This window comes from Chelon labrosus (genome assembly GCF_963514085.1).
Source record: "Chelon labrosus genome assembly, chromosome: 7".
Lineage (NCBI taxonomy): Eukaryota > Metazoa > Chordata > Actinopteri > Mugiliformes > Mugilidae > Chelon > Chelon labrosus.
The window spans coordinates 1,439,847-1,459,722 of NC_140343.1; the positions used below are offsets into that span (position 1 = coordinate 1,439,847).

General features: G+C 44.8%; 2 protein-coding genes across 2 annotated transcripts in view; both read left to right on the forward strand.

Moving 5' to 3' along the window:
• The window catches only part of pde4dip (phosphodiesterase 4D interacting protein), a 35,439-nt gene extending 19,894 nt beyond the window's left edge, over positions 1-15,545 (forward strand). The window contains exons 21-35 of the mRNA XM_084548657.1: positions 4,866-5,137; positions 5,260-5,403; positions 6,910-7,236; positions 7,357-7,488; positions 7,641-7,760; positions 7,869-8,058; positions 8,157-8,281; positions 9,155-9,286; positions 9,380-9,475; positions 10,146-10,324; positions 10,627-10,752; positions 10,886-11,024; positions 11,464-11,510; positions 12,978-13,107; positions 13,719-15,545. Coding sequence (XP_084404783.1) covers positions 4,866-5,137; positions 5,260-5,403; positions 6,910-7,236; positions 7,357-7,488; positions 7,641-7,760; positions 7,869-8,058; positions 8,157-8,281; positions 9,155-9,286; positions 9,380-9,475; positions 10,146-10,324; positions 10,627-10,752; positions 10,886-11,024; positions 11,464-11,510; positions 12,978-13,107; positions 13,719-13,873 — 2,314 coding nt within the window. The 3' untranslated portion in view covers positions 13,874-15,545. The remainder of the gene's footprint in view (positions 1-4,865; positions 5,138-5,259; positions 5,404-6,909; positions 7,237-7,356; positions 7,489-7,640; positions 7,761-7,868; positions 8,059-8,156; positions 8,282-9,154; positions 9,287-9,379; positions 9,476-10,145; positions 10,325-10,626; positions 10,753-10,885; positions 11,025-11,463; positions 11,511-12,977; positions 13,108-13,718) is intronic.
• Positions 15,546-17,294: 1,749 nt separating this feature from the next.
• Positions 17,295-19,876, forward strand: part of mast2 (microtubule associated serine/threonine kinase 2) — a 139,147-nt gene continuing 136,565 nt past the window's right edge. The window contains exon 1 of the mRNA XM_084548221.1: positions 17,295-18,229. Within this exon, the coding sequence (XP_084404347.1) occupies positions 18,149-18,229 (81 nt within the window). The 5' untranslated portion in view covers positions 17,295-18,148. The remainder of the gene's footprint in view (positions 18,230-19,876) is intronic.

The window sequence follows — 19,876 nt, forward strand, 5'->3', positions numbered from 1 at the left end:
CATTTGCTGCTGCTGCTGCTGCTGCTGCTGCTGCTGGCTCCACGTCTGGACCCCTCAGCAGTTTGTTTGGTCGGGGAGGCTGCTGTGACGTCAGTGTGTTACGAAACTAAAACATTCCAAACAGTCCTGTAGCATCACAACATAGATAGATAGATAGATAGATAGATAGATAGATAGATAGATGGTCTTCTCCTGCAAAGATCAGTTTTAGAGCGCTGTGTTGAGTGTGGCTCCGTCTTCTCTACCACGACCACCCAGTCAGATTCAGGACCAGAGGCGACACAGCTGCTGTCTGAGCAAAGACCTTCACTGACCAGCTGATTGTTCCACTAATTATGCTAACGGCTAAAAGAGAGAGAAAGAGAGAGATGGTGGGACGAACGAGTTACACAACAGAGTTACACAAGAGCATCTGAAAGATAGACTGAAATATTTAATATTTAATCTGACTTTTTACACATCAACAGTAAAAACAGATAGACTTTGATCTGTTTGTGCTCTTTACTTCCTGCTTGCTTTCCTCCTCCTCCTCCTCCTCTTCTTCTTCTTCTTCTTTGAGGATTCATTGTTTTTATATTTGATGCTACAGGGTGTATCACCGCCCTCTGCAGGGTAGAACATTTCCTATGAACACACTTCAGATCATGCTTTCATTCCTCAGAGTTACTGCTGCACTGAGCCCAGACTACAAGGTAACAGAACATGCATGAGTTAAAACACCATTAAAGGCAGCTAGCAACCTGATAGGACGCCCACCTGTCACTCAAAGCAGCCATGCCCCTTAATTCTGCAGAATTCAAAGCTTTGATGTCATTTAAACATGTGAGTTTTAGAAAAACTCTCCCTGTAATGTGGTCATCTTTTTGTACCAGGTTGTAAACATCTTGATTTCTGCAGGTTTTATAACCGTATGTGTAGGAAAACCTCTCAGTAACAGTTGAGATGATTATTCTGGTGCTAGAACCTGTGCAGATTCGTCCTAAACCAGTGTGAACACAGACTCTGCAGCGTCGCGTGTTAAATGAATCTTCAAACGCAGCTCGGTTTGGACGCAGCTTGTGGCGGCAGCTCATCCCTTCTGGATGAGCGACGAGTGTCCTGGATGTTCAATCGCTCGTAACACGACACCCTGATTCTGTTTCATAACAAAAGATCTTTGATTTTCATACGTGACTGAGATGGAAATAATATAGATAAATAATACAGTTAATGAAGCTGAGGTGAGATGTGGTGACGGGGTCCTCTGTTGTTGGGTAGAGAAGGGTGAACGTCAGGTCAAAGTCTAATGAACAAATAGATCTGAATAATTAGAGCTGGTCCTCAGAGAGAGAGAGAGAGGGAGAGAGGCCTGCAGTAATCTAACATGGTGTTGTTGCTGCACAGATGGCCGAGCAGATGTGAAGGAGAATTAGTGTTTTTCTGCGACAGTCGTCTCATTTAGTCTCTGATTCGTGATGAAATAAAACAATAAGACGAGACGATCAAATGTCAAATTATTTAATCAACGTTATCAGGAATCACTTTTAAATGATGCGTCTGACAAAATGTAAACTTATAAAATATCTGCACCGATCAGGCACAACATTATGACCACTGACAGGAGAAGTCAACAACATTTAAACCATCTTGTGACAGTTCAGTGTTCTGCTGGGAAACTTCTGGACCTGGCATTCATTGGTGTGGATGTTACTTAGACATGTAGCACCCACCTAGACCAGACCAGACACCCCCACCCCATAGCAATGACACTCCTTGATGGCAGCAGCCATCCCCAGCAGGATGCAGCCTGACACAGACACACACACAAAAACACTTTAGGAACAACTAAAAAAAAAAACATGAAGAACAGCACAAGGTGTTGACCTGGCCTCCAAATTCACTAGATCCCAAACTGATCAAGTATCTGTGGGATGATCCACAGAGGCCCCTCCCCTCAAAGGACCCCCCACTAACAACAGGACACCCTCAGAAGGCCCATGTCCATTCTCTGATGAGTCACCACTAGGGAGACCTACACAATATTAGGAAGGTGGTCATAATGTTATGGCTGATCCTTAGATTGAGGCACTGGTTAGGTTTATTTTAACAAACTGTGCAGCCAAACATTTTTAACTCCACATAAATTAATTTTAACCTCCAGCTGAGAACTAAAAGTCTCCAAAAATGTCTGACTGAAGTTTCAACCTCATTTGTTTCTGGATTTAACAAATTTAATTTGCTCAGAGAGAAATCCGACTGTAAAAGTGTGTTTAAGGTTAATAACTGGTGGCGTAATGCTGCTCTGGGCTCAGGGCTTGTTGTTGTCATGGCCTCTAATCAGGTTAAGTTATTAAGACCTCGAATGGGGAGGGAAATAGGTCAGGAGGAGCTAAACGCACTCACCCAGAGAACGAGGGAGAGAGGGAGGGAGAGAGAACGTGAGGGGAGAGCATCTCTTTGCTTCAGTGTGTCAGCAGCAGCACATGGTGCTAAACATCCAGCAGGACACTGATCTCTGTTACGTAAGATTTACTCATCATCCAGCTGGATTTCTTTTTTATTCGTGGATAATTCACTTATGACTTCAGTCTGTCTGCTTCCACACCTTCCTCCTCATCATCCTCCTCCTCCTCCTCTTCTTCTTTTTGGATTTTTCTAAACCTGGATGTTTTATATTGTCCTTGCTCCAGAGAGGAGGTTGTCGTGTGTTTTTTCGTGGACGGACCGATGTGCTCTGGAGGAAGAGGAAGTGCTGCTGCTTTTGTAGGCGATCATTCATTCCTTCATTCAGCTGCTGGAGCGTGAACATACGAGCCCTCTGGAGGGGGACGGGGGGTTTGGACATCGTTTTATGTGCACATGCCTTCTCTCTCCTCTTCCTCGTGTTGTTGCCCATGTCCGCCTCAGGGCTGCTGCTGCTGCTGCTGCTGCTGCAGTGGGACGAGAGGCTGCGTCCAGCATGGTCATAATAATAATAATAATAAGAGGCTTTCCTTTGAGAACTTGCAATGCAAAAAAAAAGACTGATTTAAGATCCGAAGAGAGGAGAACTGAGCTGAGCTGCAGAGGCTCAGAGTTGCAGCTGCAGCTTTTCTTTTAAATCACCGTCTCAGATCTGTTATTTGCTTTTTGTTCTCTCCTCCGTCACCAAACCTCTCGATGCAGGATCTTTGCCTCAGACTCTGATTTGAGAACTATTTAGGTGTGCATGTGTGAAGGGAGCCTCCAGAATCCTCCATCTACCCCGGGAAGCCCAAGCCTAATCTGGATTTGCTGTTCTTTTCACCTGATCAGCCTCACGCTCTGTCATCCCTCCATCCCTTTATCCTCTGGCTGGCTCACGCTCTGAGGTCAGGACCTCAGCCTCCGAGCTAATGAGCCTCGCTCCGTTACCTCTGGAGACTCGGCCGAGAGGACGAGGAGACTGACAGCGGAGAGAGGAGAAGGGGTTGAGGCATGGCTGCCGGGCAGTAGCCAGGAGGAGGCAGGCGGGTGGGCAGGCAGGGGGGGGCGATGGCTCCTCTGTGGAAGGCCATGCTGTCCAAGAGCAGCCCACTGTACAGAGACTCCCTGTTCTCCTTCTCCCTGTGGGAGTGGAAGGCTCAGGAGAGAGAGCTGCTGCTGCTGAGGAAACACACCGACAGGGAGAGGAGGGCGATGCTGGCGCAGCTCGACAAGTAAGATTAGCTTAGCTTAGCATAAAGATGTGGAAGTGGAACAAGTGAACCTGCAGACATCTGGGAAGCTGCCGTACATGGTTTCAGGACAGACCTGAGCTAAATACGCTGCTGTAGAACAGAGAGAATGATCAGAGTGGAGCTCTCTAGGTTCTCTCACTAGCTTCACCTGTGTCTTATTATCCCATCAGCCCTCACGTGTATATATATATATAGTATAGCCCTGTTTTTATTACACCTTGTCAAGTCGTCTGCCGTGCTTTCTTGCTGTTCCATTCTTGTGTTTCCTGTTTGTTTTTTTTTGGAGCACCTTTAGTTGACCTTGTAGTTGTATCTATTATTTCACCTGCTTCTCTCTGTAGTGTGCGTCCCGGTCTCTGATCTTCATCTTTCTTGCAACACCAGACAAAAGCATGTGAACCAACTTGCACGTTAAACTGTGTCCCAGCCAGAATCATTCATGGCTGCAGCTGGAGTTACTGCAACAGAAAAATCACATATGTAGCTACAGTATGGTCAGATCTACAACATGTTTGCAGTCAGTCTTATATAGAAGAGCTAACTAGCTGCGGTCTACCACATGGACATAGCTCATAGCTCAGCCTTCCCCTGTTTCAGAGAGAACGAGTGAATGTGATGGAATGTAAAGTTCTCCTGTAGTTAACTGTGAACGTAAACTGATGGAAAAGTGGAGCCGACTGATTTCAGATGAAGAGTTTGTTTGGTTGTATCACCCCGACATTGATTCAGATGACCTTCACCTCAGTGTCCGTGCACCAACACGTCACTGTTAATTAAATTTAGCTGCAGGGGACAACACTGCACCCCCCCTCCCTCCTCCGTGTCAGTGTGAATGTGTTGGTCTGGGGTTTGACTCGTGTCTCTGATGCAGCGTCACTAAGAGGCTTCCTCAGAGCTACAGTCAGCGAAACAGCAGCCAGGTGACCAACACACCTGACACAGAGCTGGAACACCTGAAAGAGGCTCATGCAGCTGCTCTCAGACACTAAACCTTCATTATATGTCGGAATAATCTGATGTGGGAGGTGCAGACGTCTAAGAAACAGACATTTGAGTCTTATTTAAGGGATTCACTCATTTTTCATCTCATGGTCTGTTGGGTTGAAACTAGATTCACTCTCTGTGATGTGAAAGCATGAATTAAATATGACTGTGTGTGTGTGTGTGTGTGTGTGTGTGTGTGTGCAGGCTGAGTAAGGAGCTGCAGCAGAAGGACAAGGTCATCGAGTCTCTCCGCACCAAACTCAACCAGCAGCAGCATCACCACCATCATCATCATCCTCATCGCTCCGACACGCCCTGCAGCGGCCACGCCCTCTCCGACGCCAGCGACCAGTCGGATCGCATCTCCTACGTGTCCGACGAGCGCGGGTCGACCAACGAGGACCTGGAGTTGTGCTCCGACGTGGACGCTGCCAGCGAGCTCGGCCAGGAGGAGACATCAGGGAGAGTCGGGACAGGTGAGACCAGGACAGAATGATGTCCACACGTCTGCTTGGTGTGTGTCCTCCTTTAGATGTTGACATGTCAGAGTACAGGAGACACTGGAGCCTCCATCTTTGTTCTTTGGTTTCATTTCCAGACCGTCTCTCTCACCATGGCACCATGTCCCGCCATTCGTCTGTCCCCCCATCCATCGCCTCATCCCATCAATCGTGCCTCAGCTGTCCCAGCATGCACCACTCCAGCTCGCCACAGAATCCTGTAGATGTGCAGAGTGAGACAGGTAGGAGAGGGACCACACTTTCATCCTCCTCCTTCTATGATCTGTCCATCACTTCACCTTCCTCTCCGTCCTTCTTCTTCTCCCAGCTCCTGCCTCAGCCTTCAGCTCTGCTCCCTGTCTCCCTCCCCCTTTCTCCTCCTCCTCCTTCTCCAACCAGAAGGCACCCTTACCCTTTCATCCTCACCCCTCAAACCTGCGAGCCCGCTACCAGAGCAGCGGTGGGGGCGGCGGTGGTGGCGGTGGGGCGGGGTTCTCCCTGGCCGAGGTTCACCAGGAGCTGCAGATGTTGCAGAGGCAGCTGAGAGACAGCGACAGTGTGTTGACCCTCCTCTATACGCATGGCTCTGTGTGACCCAGTTTGAAAGATAACAAACTAAACATGCGTGAGCGTGCAGCAAAAATAAACAGATACCAGTTTAGCACTAATATCTTAAACTGAGCCTAACGGACACAAAACAGGTCATCATCTTTGGCTTAAATCAGTAAGAAGTCACAGTTTCTCTGTGCATATCATCACTTGGCTCAAGCTGTGCATCATTAGCATGTTCCAGACACTTTCTTTCACCGTGCATGGTCTGAAAGTCGTCGTAAATGCTTCCACAGTTTTTTTAATGTCACCAAAAACAACACGTGCCTGTGCTTGAACCACTAAGGAGATCAGCCTGAAGGCGCTGAGGAAGCTAAATCCTGCAGGAGCACAAAAACAAGTACAGCTGGGTCAGAATACTGGGATGTGTTCTTGTACTTACGCTTTGTCAAAACATATTCAAGTTACAGTTATATAATGAATAATGAACATCCAGATTAGAGGGAAGGACTTTGAAGCAGGCGACTGTGCAAAGAAATGATAATTATCTCCTCCAGCTTTTCCTCCTGATAAGAACATCAGTGTTTTTATTTGGAGAAGAGCTAAAAGAATCCTGTTGGTTTCCTGCATCAACAAGAGATATAGACGTGGTAGCAGTGGTGCCTTTTAGTCTGAGAGGTCTCATAGTTAAAGGACGGGAGGACGAGGAGTAGAGGCGGCGCTGAACATTTGAGGAAAGGTGCAGGATGATGATGAAGACAGCAGCTCTGGTTCTTCTCCGAGAAGGTGATGCCGATGTTGAGTGTTTGAGACCAGACCAACATCACTGACGTGTTTTTATTCTTCTGCTTTTCACCGTTTATCCAGAAGTGATGTGCATGAATTTGCAGGTGAACAAACACACAGTGCCCCCTGTTTTTAAATTTAACTGGGACCATCCTCCTGCAGAGATGCACCGGGCTGATCATGAGTCTGTGTTGATTGATTTCTAACAGAAAGTCCTGCATGTGGATGAGCAGAGTGTGAGGTTGAGTTTGAGCCGACTGGTTTTAAAGCTTTGTTGCTTCCTCCTCCTCCTCCTCCTCCTCCTCCTCCTCTCTCTACTCTACAGTAACTGTTCTTAATCAACCAGAGCTTTTAAAACAGAGATGAGGGATAAAGTATATTTATTATTTTCTAATCATTTTCTTTGTCTGCAGGATTTTCCACTCCCCAGTCCAAACCGCTTCAGGGTTTCCCGTTTGCCCCCCATCACCACCACCACCAGCACCTCCTCCACCACCACCACCAGCAGCAGCAGCAGCCTGGCTCCTCCAGCTTCCTGCCTCTCTCCTACCCAGGACTCCAGCCGTCTCCTTTCAGCAGCGCCGCTAGCTGCAGCAGTCTGGACGCCAGCCTCGCCATGAAAGCCGGAGCCAGCCTCCTGGAGAGCAGTGCATTGTGGGACGCGGCCTACGGCGCCCGACCGATGAGAGCTGACCTGTCGTCCGGTTCGTCGGGGTACCAGTCAGGCACCAGCCACGCAGGTAGAAACTAAACACTGAAACATGACAAACCCAACGATAGAACGATTCAGAACAAAGAGAAGCTTAAAGGAGACACGTCTGCACTTTCAGATCCAGTATTTAACTCGTACATCTCTGCAGGTTCTGACCTGATGAAGGAACACCTGAGAGAGATCAGGAGTCTGAGACAGAGGCTGGAGGACTCCATCCACACCAACGACCGCCTCCGTCAGCAGCTGGAGGACAGACTGGCCCGCGCCGCTGCAGAGAAAGGTAACGACAACACGGGACGCTTTGGTGATTAGTTTCCAGGTTCTCCTGAAAACACAAGCTTAGATTTCAGTTAAGAAAGGTCTGTAAGAAGAAGAACATTCTCTGATGGAGGCTGGTTTAGTTCTTCTTATTAATGTGAGCTTTCTCCACAGGAGCTCCCACCAACATCTACATCCAGGGCCTGGACTCAGTCAGCCAGCTCTCCACGGAGGTCAGACTTCTGAAGGAGGAAAATCTCAGTCTGCAAAACCAGCTGCAGCAGAGCAGCAGAGGTACAGACTGACGGTCGCTAGACCTGGAGAGAGAGAGAGAGAGAGTCCTCTGCTGGGTCAGACACGTTTGATTTAATCACGTGTTTGTGTTTCTCCCCCACCCTGCAGAGGGCAGCAAGGAGGTGGAGCAGCTGAGGGAGGCGGTGCTTCTGGAACGCTCCAGGCTGAAGGAGGCGGAGCTAGAGGCAGAAAGGTGGGCGGAGGAAAGCAGGAAGCTGCAGGCCGAGGCCGAAGCCCACGGGCAGGAGGTCACATACCTGAGACAGGACAGACAGAGGAACCAGGAGACCATCAACAGGTAGAGGCTTCACGCTCAGACGTCTGTTAGAGAGAAGAAGATTCTCTGGTGGTGACTTTTTATTTCTTATAAAACGTTGATGTGTCCCATGTGAACAGGCTCCAGCATGAGGTGAGCGTCCTCCGGCAGCAGCTCTGTGAGAGTCGCAGCTTGGTCCACTCTCTTCAGTGTGAGCTGCAGGTGTATCGCAGAGTGTGTGGAGTCAACGCCAACACACACACAGGTAAGACACACCAGACAACCAATCAGCTGTTAGCTGTAGAGTTTATGAGACTGCACTGCCCACTTAATCAACACCTGCCCCCTGGTGGATGTATCCACGCCCTGCAATCTAAACCTTTTGGCAGCCATTTCCAAAATGGCCGCCTTCATGAACTGACTTTCTGACTTTTTACATGAAAATCTTTTCTAATTTTATAAAGGTTATGATAAAGAATGTCCTTTATGTTGAGACTGATATATCAACATGAATATTCACATTATGTTAAAGTCAAATCCTATTAAAACAGCAGGTATGCACACAATTTTAGATTTTTTTGCAAGCTTTTCTAATTTAATTAAAGTTTAAATGTCATCTTTAAATATGCATTTACTTATAGATATTTCTGTGTGATTTCTTCAGTCACTTGGTAATTTTTGTCTTTTGTCGTCCTCAGTTTTCAACATAATTAAATGATTATTATAACCTATATAATATAATGTATATTTACCAATTTAAAGAATTAATCCGAAGACACAAAATTTGTTTTTCAGTCCATTTTTTGCCTTTTCTAAAATGAATAAAATAAAACGGCCGTAAAAAGGGAAAAAATACAACCAAACTAATCTAAAGCTGTAGTGAGTAAAGTTCCATTAATGCCTGATGTGTCAACTATGATATTAAAAACATGAAATTCATTATTGTTAATATAATTATGAGGTTTCTGTATGAACGTCTGGAGTTCATGTGTTCATATGTTTCCTGTCTGTGACCTTTGACAGTCTGAACCCACAGCGTTCCCCTCTGTCCCGCTATGAGAAGGTCAAGCTGAGCGCTGTGTGCTCTCAGCAGACCCTCTGGCTCCTGTTGGTGTTAATCCTCTGTGTCTCTGAGCAGGTCAGGTCGGAGACCAGCCGGGACTCAGCGCCACGCCGGCCCTCGACCCCAGAGAGCTGCACATTCAGCTGGAGCAGCAGCTGAGGGCACAGGCCGACGCTCAGCCTGGAGCCAGGAGGCAGCTCTTCAGCGGTCAGTATGACTGACGGAGAAATAAACTGGAAAATAACCCAGCAGAGAGCAGAACTGGAATCAAGGAGGTTTTATTTATTTATTCCTCCACAGATAACGTTCCCTCTCCACCTGTCAGAGACACTGGACTCATCAGTCCGTCATCTCCTCTACGTCCTGCACAGAAGGAAACTACAGCGGCTGATCCAGGTGAGAAATAAATACCTCTGCATCATTCAGATGTCCATAACCACATGAAGCCCCGCCCCCAAACAATCTGATTGGCCCAGCAGATCTTTGCTGGAGCCAAATCCCAACAGAGAGACTCCAGAACAACTTTGCACCAAGTTCAGGTTCCAGGCGAGGAACCGTCCTTACTTAGAACAGAAACATCATTTATCATTCAGTGAGGAGTCTAGAGACTTGTACACTGGGGATTTAACGGTCCACCTACAACTGAAGGGACAAAGGACACTCTTTAGATAACAACAACGTCCACAGTTTAATCAGAGGAGACAGATGTGGTTTGAAAGAGGAGTAAAGGAAGATGTGTAACTGGAAAACTGGTTTACAACACAGTGTGAACATCTGTCTCCAAGAACGTTCACACCTCATTAAGAGTTGATTCAAAACAGATTCCTCCAACTACAAGTGTGGTCACTAACAGACCCAGGTTGTTTCTTGGACAGACCAGGACCTGGATCATTTATGTTATTTCCCTCCACAGATCTCCTTTTTATTTGAACCATGGTTGAGCTCCTTCCTTTCTCTTCAGTACTTCATAATCATCTGCAGAATATTTAACACACATAGAAGATGTCTTCTTTGCACACACCTCCAACCACCCACCCCTCTCTTCTCTCTCTCTTTCCCTGAGCAGCCTCCACCCTGCAGGGGAAGGCCCCGGATGGTTCCTTCGCCAACCGTCACGGCCGCCACGCCGTCGGCCACATTGACGACTTCAAGGCTGTGCAGCAGCAGATCCTGGAGGGAAGTGCTCTCCTCCTGAAGGTGGAGGCTGGCCTTTATTCTCTTAGCACCTCACAGGATTTCTATGAGGTGAGAGCACGGACGAGTTTAGACATAAAAGTGTTTCAAAAGTTTAGCAGATTTTCACACAAGTCAAGAAAGAAAACAGAACAGAAACATAATAATACTCAAAACAGAAATATAATACTTTTGTTTTTATTTATTAAAGAAAGTGAGCCAATATTACATATCAGTGAGGTGTTAAAATAAGTGAAAGTAGACAGAGAGAACCCAATGAAAGAACTGAGACTGAAATCCAATGATTGATGCATCAACAGAAATGACTGCAGACAGATTTGTTTTCATTGAGCTCCTCGTACGTTGTGTCTCAGCCTTCAGATTCTGTCATGAAGCTGCTGTCGGACGTTAAAACTCTGCGTCAGATCTTGGAGGAGTCCGGCTCTCTGCTGAGGATGTTCTGGAGGGCAGCTCTGCCCCAGTCGGACAAAGCCCAACAGGTCAGAACCGGCAGCGAGTTCCAGCAAGAAACCACAGAACTGGATAATACATCATTTGACTGAATCCCCTCGTGGTCCTCCGTCTCATCTGCGCTGCACGTGTGGATTAACTGTGAGTGTTTTGCTCTTTCAGGATCGGAATCTGAGGGAGGAGCTCGCTGCTCTCCGTCTGAAGCTCTCCGAGCGAGAGGAGGCTCTAAAGGACGCGATGGAGCGAGTGAAGAGCTCTAACCGCACCAAAGATAGCATGGAGCACTTTATAGTCAGCCAACGTGAGTCACTCAGCCTTTCTATTAGCACATACAGCCTCATGCATCATAAAGAAATGTCATAATCAGACTTAAACTCAGCTTGCACCCTGTATTTATTTCATCTCCTGCTGCAGATTTGAAATGCAAACTCTGAAAGTCTGAAAAATAGAAGCTGTGGAGAGGATTAGGACCACTGTAAATTTAAAAAAAGCTCAGCTTGTACCCACAGAAATCTGTGGAAAAAGACAGAAAGTTAAGAAAACAAGTCAGAATTTAATATAAAAAATGATTATACCTATTTTGTATTTTATTTTTTTACAGTGGCCCTAATCCTCCTTGGTACAAATCACCAGTATCTGAGTATTTACATTTGAGAATTCAGTTCTGTATTTTTCTGCTGTTTAACTGATGAATGAATGAATGAATGAATCACTAACATGAGCTCTGTGTTTGTTTACAGTGTCGAGAACGAGGGAAGTTTTGAAGAAAGCCAAGACCAACCTACAGGTGAGTTCATGAGTTCTGTCCTCTCTGACGTTCTGGATGCTGATGATAACTGAGGAGATGGATGAAGATGGATGTAGGTGGATGTTGATGGATGTAGATGGATGTTAATGGATGTAGATGGACGTAGATGGACGTAGATGGATGTAGATGGACGTAGATGGATGTAGATGGATGTAGATGGATGTTAATGGATGTAGATGGACGTAGATGGATGTTGATGATGTTGATGGATGTAGATGGATGTTGATGGATGTAGATGGATGTAGATGGATGTTGATGGATGTAGATGGATGTAGATGGATGTTGATGGATGTAGATGGATGTAGATGGATGTTGATGGATGTAGATGGATGTTGATGGACGTAGATGGACGTTGATGGACGTTGATGGACGTTGATGGATGTAGATGGATGTAGATGGATGTAGATGGATGTAGATGGATGTTGATGGATGTAGATGGATGTTGATGGATGTTGATGGATGTTGATGGATGTTGATGGACGTAGATGGACGTTGATGGATGTAGATGGATGTTGATGGATGTAGATGGATGTTGATGGATGTTGATGGATGTTGATGGACGTAGATGGACGTAGATGGATGTTGATGGATGTTGATGGATGTTGATGGACGTTGATGGACGTAGATGGACGTTGATGGACGTAGATGGACGTTGATGGACGTTGATGGATGCTGATGGACGTAGATGGACGTTGATGGACGTTGATGGACGTAGATGGATGTAGATGGATGTTGATGGATGTAGAAGGATGTAGATGGATGTAGATGGATGTTGATGGACGTAGATGGATGTAGATGGATGTAGATGGATGTTGATGGATGTAGAAGGATGTAGATGGATGTAGATGGATGTTGATGGACGTTGATGGACGTTGATGGATGTTGATGGATGTTGATGGACGTAGATGGACGTTGATGGACGTTGATGGATGTCGTTGGATGCTGATGGACGTAGATGGACGTAGATGGATGTAGATGGATGTTGATGGATGTTGATGGATGTTGATGGATGTTGATGGACGTTGATGGACGTTGATGGATGTTGATGGATGTTGATGGACGTTGATGGATGTAGATGGACGTTGATGGACGTTGATGGATGTAGATGGATGTTGATGGATGTAGATGGATGTTGATGGATGTTGATGGACGTAGATGGACGTTGATGGACGTAGATGGACGTTGATGGATGTTGATGGATGTAGATGGATGTTGATGGATGTTGATGGATGTTGATGGATGTAGATGGATGTAGATGGACGTTGATGGACGTTGATGGACGTAGATGGATGTAGATGGATGTAGATGGATGAAGATGGATGTAGATGGATGTTGATGGATGTCGTTGGATGTCGTTGGATGTCGTTGGACGTTGATGAACAAACATCCTTCCTTCCTTCACCTCTCTCCTCTTCCTCCCTCCTTCCTCTGGATGAGTCTCCTCAGGAGAACGAGCTCAGGATTTCCTCCCTCCGTCAAGCCTGCTCCTCCATCCCTCCTTTCTCTCCCTCCTCCTGCTTTTCTTCTTCCTCCTCTTCCTCCTCCTCCTCTTCCTCACAGCCCTGGCCTGGTAAAGGTACATCCCCCTGGCTTTACTCTGCACCCATCAGCTTGATTTTTGTTTTGAAATGCTGGTTCATTAACAGAACAGTCTGACTTTAGATCACATACTCACTGTGACTGAGTGGATTTCCTTCATTTTGATTTAATTAACTGAGGATTAATCGTGCATCAAACAAACGAGGTCCCGTCCCTGAATAATAAACTAACCTGTTTGTTCAGTCGACTTTAGTTCCTCTAAGTTTAACAATGTTTGCTACAGACTTCCACATTCTTTCTACTTCTGTTCACGTCCTTTATTTTTCTGTCTGTTTCTGTGTGAACTGGACGATGTCTGCAGCGCAGTTTTATATATTGTCTCTTGTGATTGTCTTATGTGATCATCTTACGTCTCTTGTGATCGTCTTATGTCTGTTTATGATTGTCTGATATCTCTTTGCTATTGCCTTATGTCTCTTGTGATCATCTTGTGATCATTTTATGTCTCTTGTGATCGTCTCTTGTGACTATCTCTTGTCTCTTGTGATCGTCTTGTGTCACTTAAATTGTTGTGCAGCAGGTGTGTTTAGGGAAAGGACCAATAAATTCCCTCCTCTTCATCGTCTCCTCTCTTCTTTTATCTTTCAGGTGAAGTCACAGGACGATTCCGTGAGCTCTCCTTCTCTCCTGGTTGGGGTGTCCTGACGCCCCGATCATCTTCCTCCTCCACCACCTCTTCCTCCTCCTCTACTATCCAGGGACTGGATCACCAGCAGCGCCCCCTGCAGACATTCTTCCTGTAGTGCAGCCGCCCTGAGCTCCTCATCACCGTCAACCTGCTGTTCAAACTGAAAATGTTGAAAACGTTTGCGTCTGTCTGACCGGAGAACCATGTCCGTTGAGCGTCTCAGGATGTTTGTGATTCATTTTTGCAGGTTCGTGGATGTGAATGATTGTGATCGTTTCATGACGGGTGCGTCGTTGTGTGTCAGAGATTATGAGGACTTTTGCGGAGGCCACAAACTGAAGGGATTTTCTGGTTTATATGAGAGCAGCAGGGCTGAAGTTTGCTTGTGATTAGATTATTGTTTCAAGCTTCTATTCAGAAGCCAACTTCAGCTTTTCAGGGATGCAGAACAAAATCCACTTGATGCCAGCAGGTAAAAGATGCTTTTAAAAAAACAAACAAACAAACTAACAAAGTGCTTCCTCTCAGTCTGGGCTGAGGATCGTATCTGTAGGTTGTGTGTAGAATTCATGCATGTGGTTTGAGCAGTTTGTGGAAACGAAGCCATGTTCTCTGACGCCGATTCGTTTTGTCCTTATCGTCCTAAAACTGTCATAAAAATGGCCGACTACTGATAATATACGACAAAAGCAACATAGAGCTACCAATAGACGACGTGTCCATGTAGCTGGTAGATGATGTCCTGTTGCATTTACTCTCAAAACACCAGTTTAGGGATTTTAAACTATTAATGTTAAATAATGTTTTTTTTTTTCCAGTAATGGAAAGCCTTGTGATGAAACTGAAAAATGCAGCATCTTAGTAAAACCAGTGTTAAAAAATAAAAAACAAAACAAGCACATGTTGTAGATGCCTTCAGGTACCAGTTTAATAATCTGTTAAAGTAAATTTAAACGGTCCAAAAGAGAAGACATTTCATTTTTATAAGCAGAAAAATGGACCACACTTTTTTTTTATATATTAAAATCTTTTAGGACGTTTTACTTTTAAGCTAAATTTGTAAGAAATATTTTAATGTTCCTCAAAATGACAATCACTTGAAAAAGAAAAAAAATCAGCTTTCAAGAATCACACTGTGCAAATGTACTTTTCTGCAATTAGGTATTTTAAACTGGCTTTCTTGATTTCTCTGTGTCGTAGATGAACTGTTTTATTTTGTGCATGAACTGTGGCGTCGCCGCCGTCGAAAGACTTTCACTGAAATATGCAATTTGTTTGGGGTTACTGTGCAATATGAAAGCCTTGGTGGTTGCTTTATGCTGATATTTTAGGGCCTGGGTGTTAAAGTGCCATGTCCTCTGAAAATAGTTTTTCTTTATTACGTGTAAAGTTTCTGACAATCAGTATAAAACAGGTTTAATGGCTCAAACATGAATCAGAGTTTTATATGCAACATGGGACAAACTGTAAAAGAACATTTATGGAGCAATAAGATGAACCAAAGTGGACGACGTTTAAAGTGTGGTGTTGAATCAGGTGTAAAAATTAATTGAGTTTAATTTGCTTTTAGTGTTCCCTACAGGTCAAAGGTCAAACTTAGTGTCTTTCTTAGTGTGTGTGTGGTTTAAGGAACCACGTCTCATGTATGTACATATTAAACCGAGTGTGTACCAAGTTCTTTTGTTGCTGTGAGAGAAGAGATTGTATTTTTATGCATGGTCTCTTTATTAAAAAAAAAAAAGCTTTGGGGTAAAATGAACCTTTTCAATAAAAGGGGACAAAAATGATTTCTGTCTTCTGTTTTTTTTTTTTTTGCAGATGAATTGAATGATGTGATTGTAAAGATAAACATATAATAAATCTACTCAGCCAAATAAACTGAAACTAAAAAGAGAAAAGAGCCCAGTTAAACATAAAATGTAGAAACAGACATTTAGCCAGAATTGTTAATAATATGATCCTGGATATTAATCAACAATAGAATGTCTGGGAATTATTTTTTTAATTAAATTTAACTTTAGGATGTTGCATTAAACATTCATTGTAACACGTGTTAAATCACATTGTCCATGTAGTTCCACCGCTGACCTGCAGGTGGCAGCAGACTCCAACTAAAGTGGATGTGATCGTCAAACCCTTCTACACAAACTTTTCAAACACACAAAACATGCGCAGTCAGGCGGGTCTTTAATGTGAGGAAAACAGCTCAGAATACTTTTTAAATTAAATCTGGTTTGATTTAGATTTTGAAAATGCGCCGAGTCAGTGTGGATTATTATTATTATTATTCTTTTTCCTGAGGAAACATCAATATCAAACAAGTCTGTAAGTAAAGCTAAAAAACAGAGAGAGGAAGCTGATTGGAGAGTTCTTTCAAAATAAAACTTTTAGTTTTTCCTGTGTGATTTGAAGAACTCAGAAAAGAAATATTTAATGTCACTAAATTTAAGACAGAATGCATAAATATCATTAAGTGCGGGCACATTGTCCAATACTCCAGGTCCAGAAACCTTTCTTTCCTTCTTTCTTTCTTTCTTTCTACAGATCTACAAAACGTTTAATGTCCGTTGCAATAAATTACAGTTTTGACAAATTATTTTACTTTGTTGTAAATTCATTTTTGTATTTTTGTTTGTTTGTTTTCTCCACTGTACAAGTCTGTACATTCCTCACTGCACTGAACGGCAGAAACGACATAAATTATGTTTCTGTCATGAGTACAGATGATTCCCCTGGTCCACAACAGATTCTTTGTGGCAGAGAGATTTGGTCACAGCGGCATCACAAGCAATAATAAAAAAAAAAGAATTAGTAGCATTAAAAACAGAACAAAATTAAACAACATACCAGTAGATATACAATCAATACTGTTGGATATAAAAGAGTTATGGATGGGATAGAACAGAAAGAAATGTTCTTCTTTCTATCTTACTGGATAGATGGTTGTTTTTGCTTTGCTTCAGCTTTGCTCACTAGATAAGATGCACCACACTCGTATTTCACCTTGAAGATACCAGTTAGGGCCGGCCTCGGCTACACATGGAAGACCACTGATCCACTAAAGGCCGTGCTCCTCCTATTGTCCTCGGGTGGAGCCCAGACAGAATAAAACCTGTGTGCACACTTAGTGGGGGGCTTCTCTCCTCCTCTCCTTAAGGTGGTTAAGCTGAAGTCTCAGAGCTGACTCTGGACCTATTCTCTGCTGCTAAATAAACTGTTGATTGGAGAGAAGTTGTGGGGTGGTCTATTCATAGTCGAACTAACCTTTCCAATAGGTAGAAAGAACCTGGGCTGAAGGAGAGGGAAATATTCCTCCTTCGACAAAATACAAAGGGCAGTAAAGGGTGGAAGGTATCAGGCATGGTTCATCATCATAATTTGTGAATAATAATCAGAATCAGAACCAGAATACTTTGTTAATCCTTTAATGGAACTGTTTAGATTATCTTTAAATTATTAATTATTAAAAAAAACATTATGAAATCTTGTTTTAACAACAACAACAACAACAACAATGATAATAATAATAATAATAATCCTGATATGGTGAAAAGGTTTGGCTCTTCTGTATTTTGTTTATTTTTATTTTGATGGAATTTTATTTTGACAACAACCCAACCGGATGTGCTCTCCTACTTCCTGCTACCTTGACAACCGTGACCGTGTCAGAGTCAGGAAACAAGCCGAGCCGTGCCGTGCCGCGCCGTGAAACTCAGAGCTCATAACCCGGCGTCCACGCACCGCGCTCAGTGTCTCTGTCCCCGAGGATGGAAGGAGGACACCCGGACAGTTCGTCCACGGCCTGACACGAAAACAGGAACACGCACGGAGCGGACACAGCCCCCCCGGCGGGAGTCACCTGGAAGCGTCCGTTTTTAGGAGCGGAGAGGCGGCGGACCTGTCATGGGAGTCACGGAGCTTCCTCTGGGCAGGTAGACGTTAGCAGCAGCCCGGCTAGCCGCTCAGCTAGCCGCTCAGCTAGCCACGCATCCGGGGGAAGCAGCTAGCTCAGACAGCTAGCAGCGGCCACTTTCTTTTTACAAGTGCTGGAGAAATTAACCGTTGGAATAAAACATTAAACCGTCCTCGTGAGGGAGCACGCACAGCCCTCCTCATTGTCTGGAAGGCGACAGCTGGAGCTGCAAGGGTTTGATTGACAGCTTGTCACAACGGCTTTTCCAGATGTGCAGCCTTGCAGGAGCAGCGGAGCAGCTCGACTCCTAGGAGGAGGTGAGGGAGGCAGGCAGGGGGGAGGAGGGAGGTGAGGAATGGAAACACAAACCCACGAGTGAACTCTCAACTCAGCAAGCGATGGGTGTCGGTGAGCTGAGCAGCTAACTGAAGCCAGCGCACTTGAAGAGTTTTTTTTTTTTTTTTTGTAAAGGAGAGCATGAAGAGGACGGAGAACACAAACAAGAGGAAACTGTGCAACATGGAGCAGCAGGAGAGAGGAGGAGACGACAGAGATGCGGTGAGTGGGGTTTTTACTGCAGCCTGTCAGCCCACGCAGAGGGCAAAGCAAAGAGCAGCGACCTGGTGTAAACAGAACCCTTAGAAATTAAGAGGAACCCATTAATCTGGTGGATTCAGATTGTGTCATTTATATTCCTGCGACCAGCTCCCAGAACATAAAGGTCTGACTTTAGGTGTAGATCTGTGTCTTAATCCTGTTTTCTTAATTTAAAAACACTTTGTCTTACTCTAGGAGTTGGCTGGTTGCACAGGCACACCTCTTATTTATGGGGATGGATCAGTGTGTGTGTGTGTGTGTGTGTGTGTGTGTGTGTGTGTGTGTGTGTGTGCAGCAGTAGTTAAAGGCTAAATGATTTCTTACAGCCTTCTTCTTCTTCTTCTTCTTCAGCAGCAGAGTCTAGACTGCAGCAGAGTCTGTGTCATGTCTCTGCCGTTGCTGCAGCTCTGCACCTTTTCCTCTCGTTTTGGCTCAGAGTCAGTTTCATTTTTTTTTGCTCAGTCATGGTTGATCCTTGCTCCTGTGGACAGGTGAAGTGTGTCACTGCAGCATGGCCGCTGAGCTTTGCTTCAGCAGTGAGCGCAGAAGACGGATAGAACCAGCGCTGCACAGCTTCACATTTCTGTTTGGCCCTTTTTGTTGCCTGTGATACCTGTTACCTGTTCATGTGGAAGTAAAGAGGACAAACTGATGGTGTGTGTGTGATGATGGCAGGAAACCAGTGAGGTGTTTGTGTTTAATGATGAGAATGAAACTGAAGCATCTTCCAGCTTTAAAGAACTCTACACATGATTATCAGACTTACTTTTATCAGTTCTAGTCCTGATTTAAAGACGACCTGTTTACTAATCTACATCTCAGCATTTCTTACGCTTTGCATTTTTTTATGCAGCATGTGAGTTTCATCTCTGCTCCTGTCACTTTATGCTTTAAGATTCCTAGCCTCCCAGCTAATGGTGTCTCTCCCTAGTGTCCCAGCTAGTAGTAGCTTTCCCTAGCATTCCAGCTAATAAAATAGCATTTTTTAACATCCCAGCTAATAGTTGCTCGTCCTAGCGTTCTAGCTAATAGTAGCTCTTTCCAACTTCCTAGCCTCTCAGGTAATACTAGCTCTTCGTAGCCTTCCAGCTATTAGTAGCTCTTCACAGCTTCCCAGCTTCGTAGCTAATGGTAGCTCATCCTAGCTTCTCAGGTAATACTAGCTCTTCACAGCTTCCCAGCTTCGTAGCTAATGGTAGCTCATCCTAGCTTCTTATCCTCCCAGCTAATAGTAGCTTGTCCTAGCCTTCTAACTAATAGTAGCTCTCCCTAGCGTCCTAACTAATAGTAGCTTTCCCTAGCATTCCAGCTAACATAGCTCTTCCTAACCTCTCAGCTAACCGTAGCTTTTTCGTGCTTCCTACCTCTCAGGTAATTGCAGTTCTTCATAGCCTCCTAGCTAGTAGTGGTTTTTCCAAGCATCCCAGCTAACAGTAGCTCTTCATAGCCTCCCAGCTAACAGTAGCTCGTTCAGCTTCATAGCCTCCCAGCTAACAGTAGCTCTTCATAGCCTCCTAGCTAACAGTAGCTCTTCATAGCCTCCTAGCTAACAGTAGCTCTTCATAGCCTCCTAGCCTCCCAGCTAACAGTAGCGCTTCCTAGCCTCCC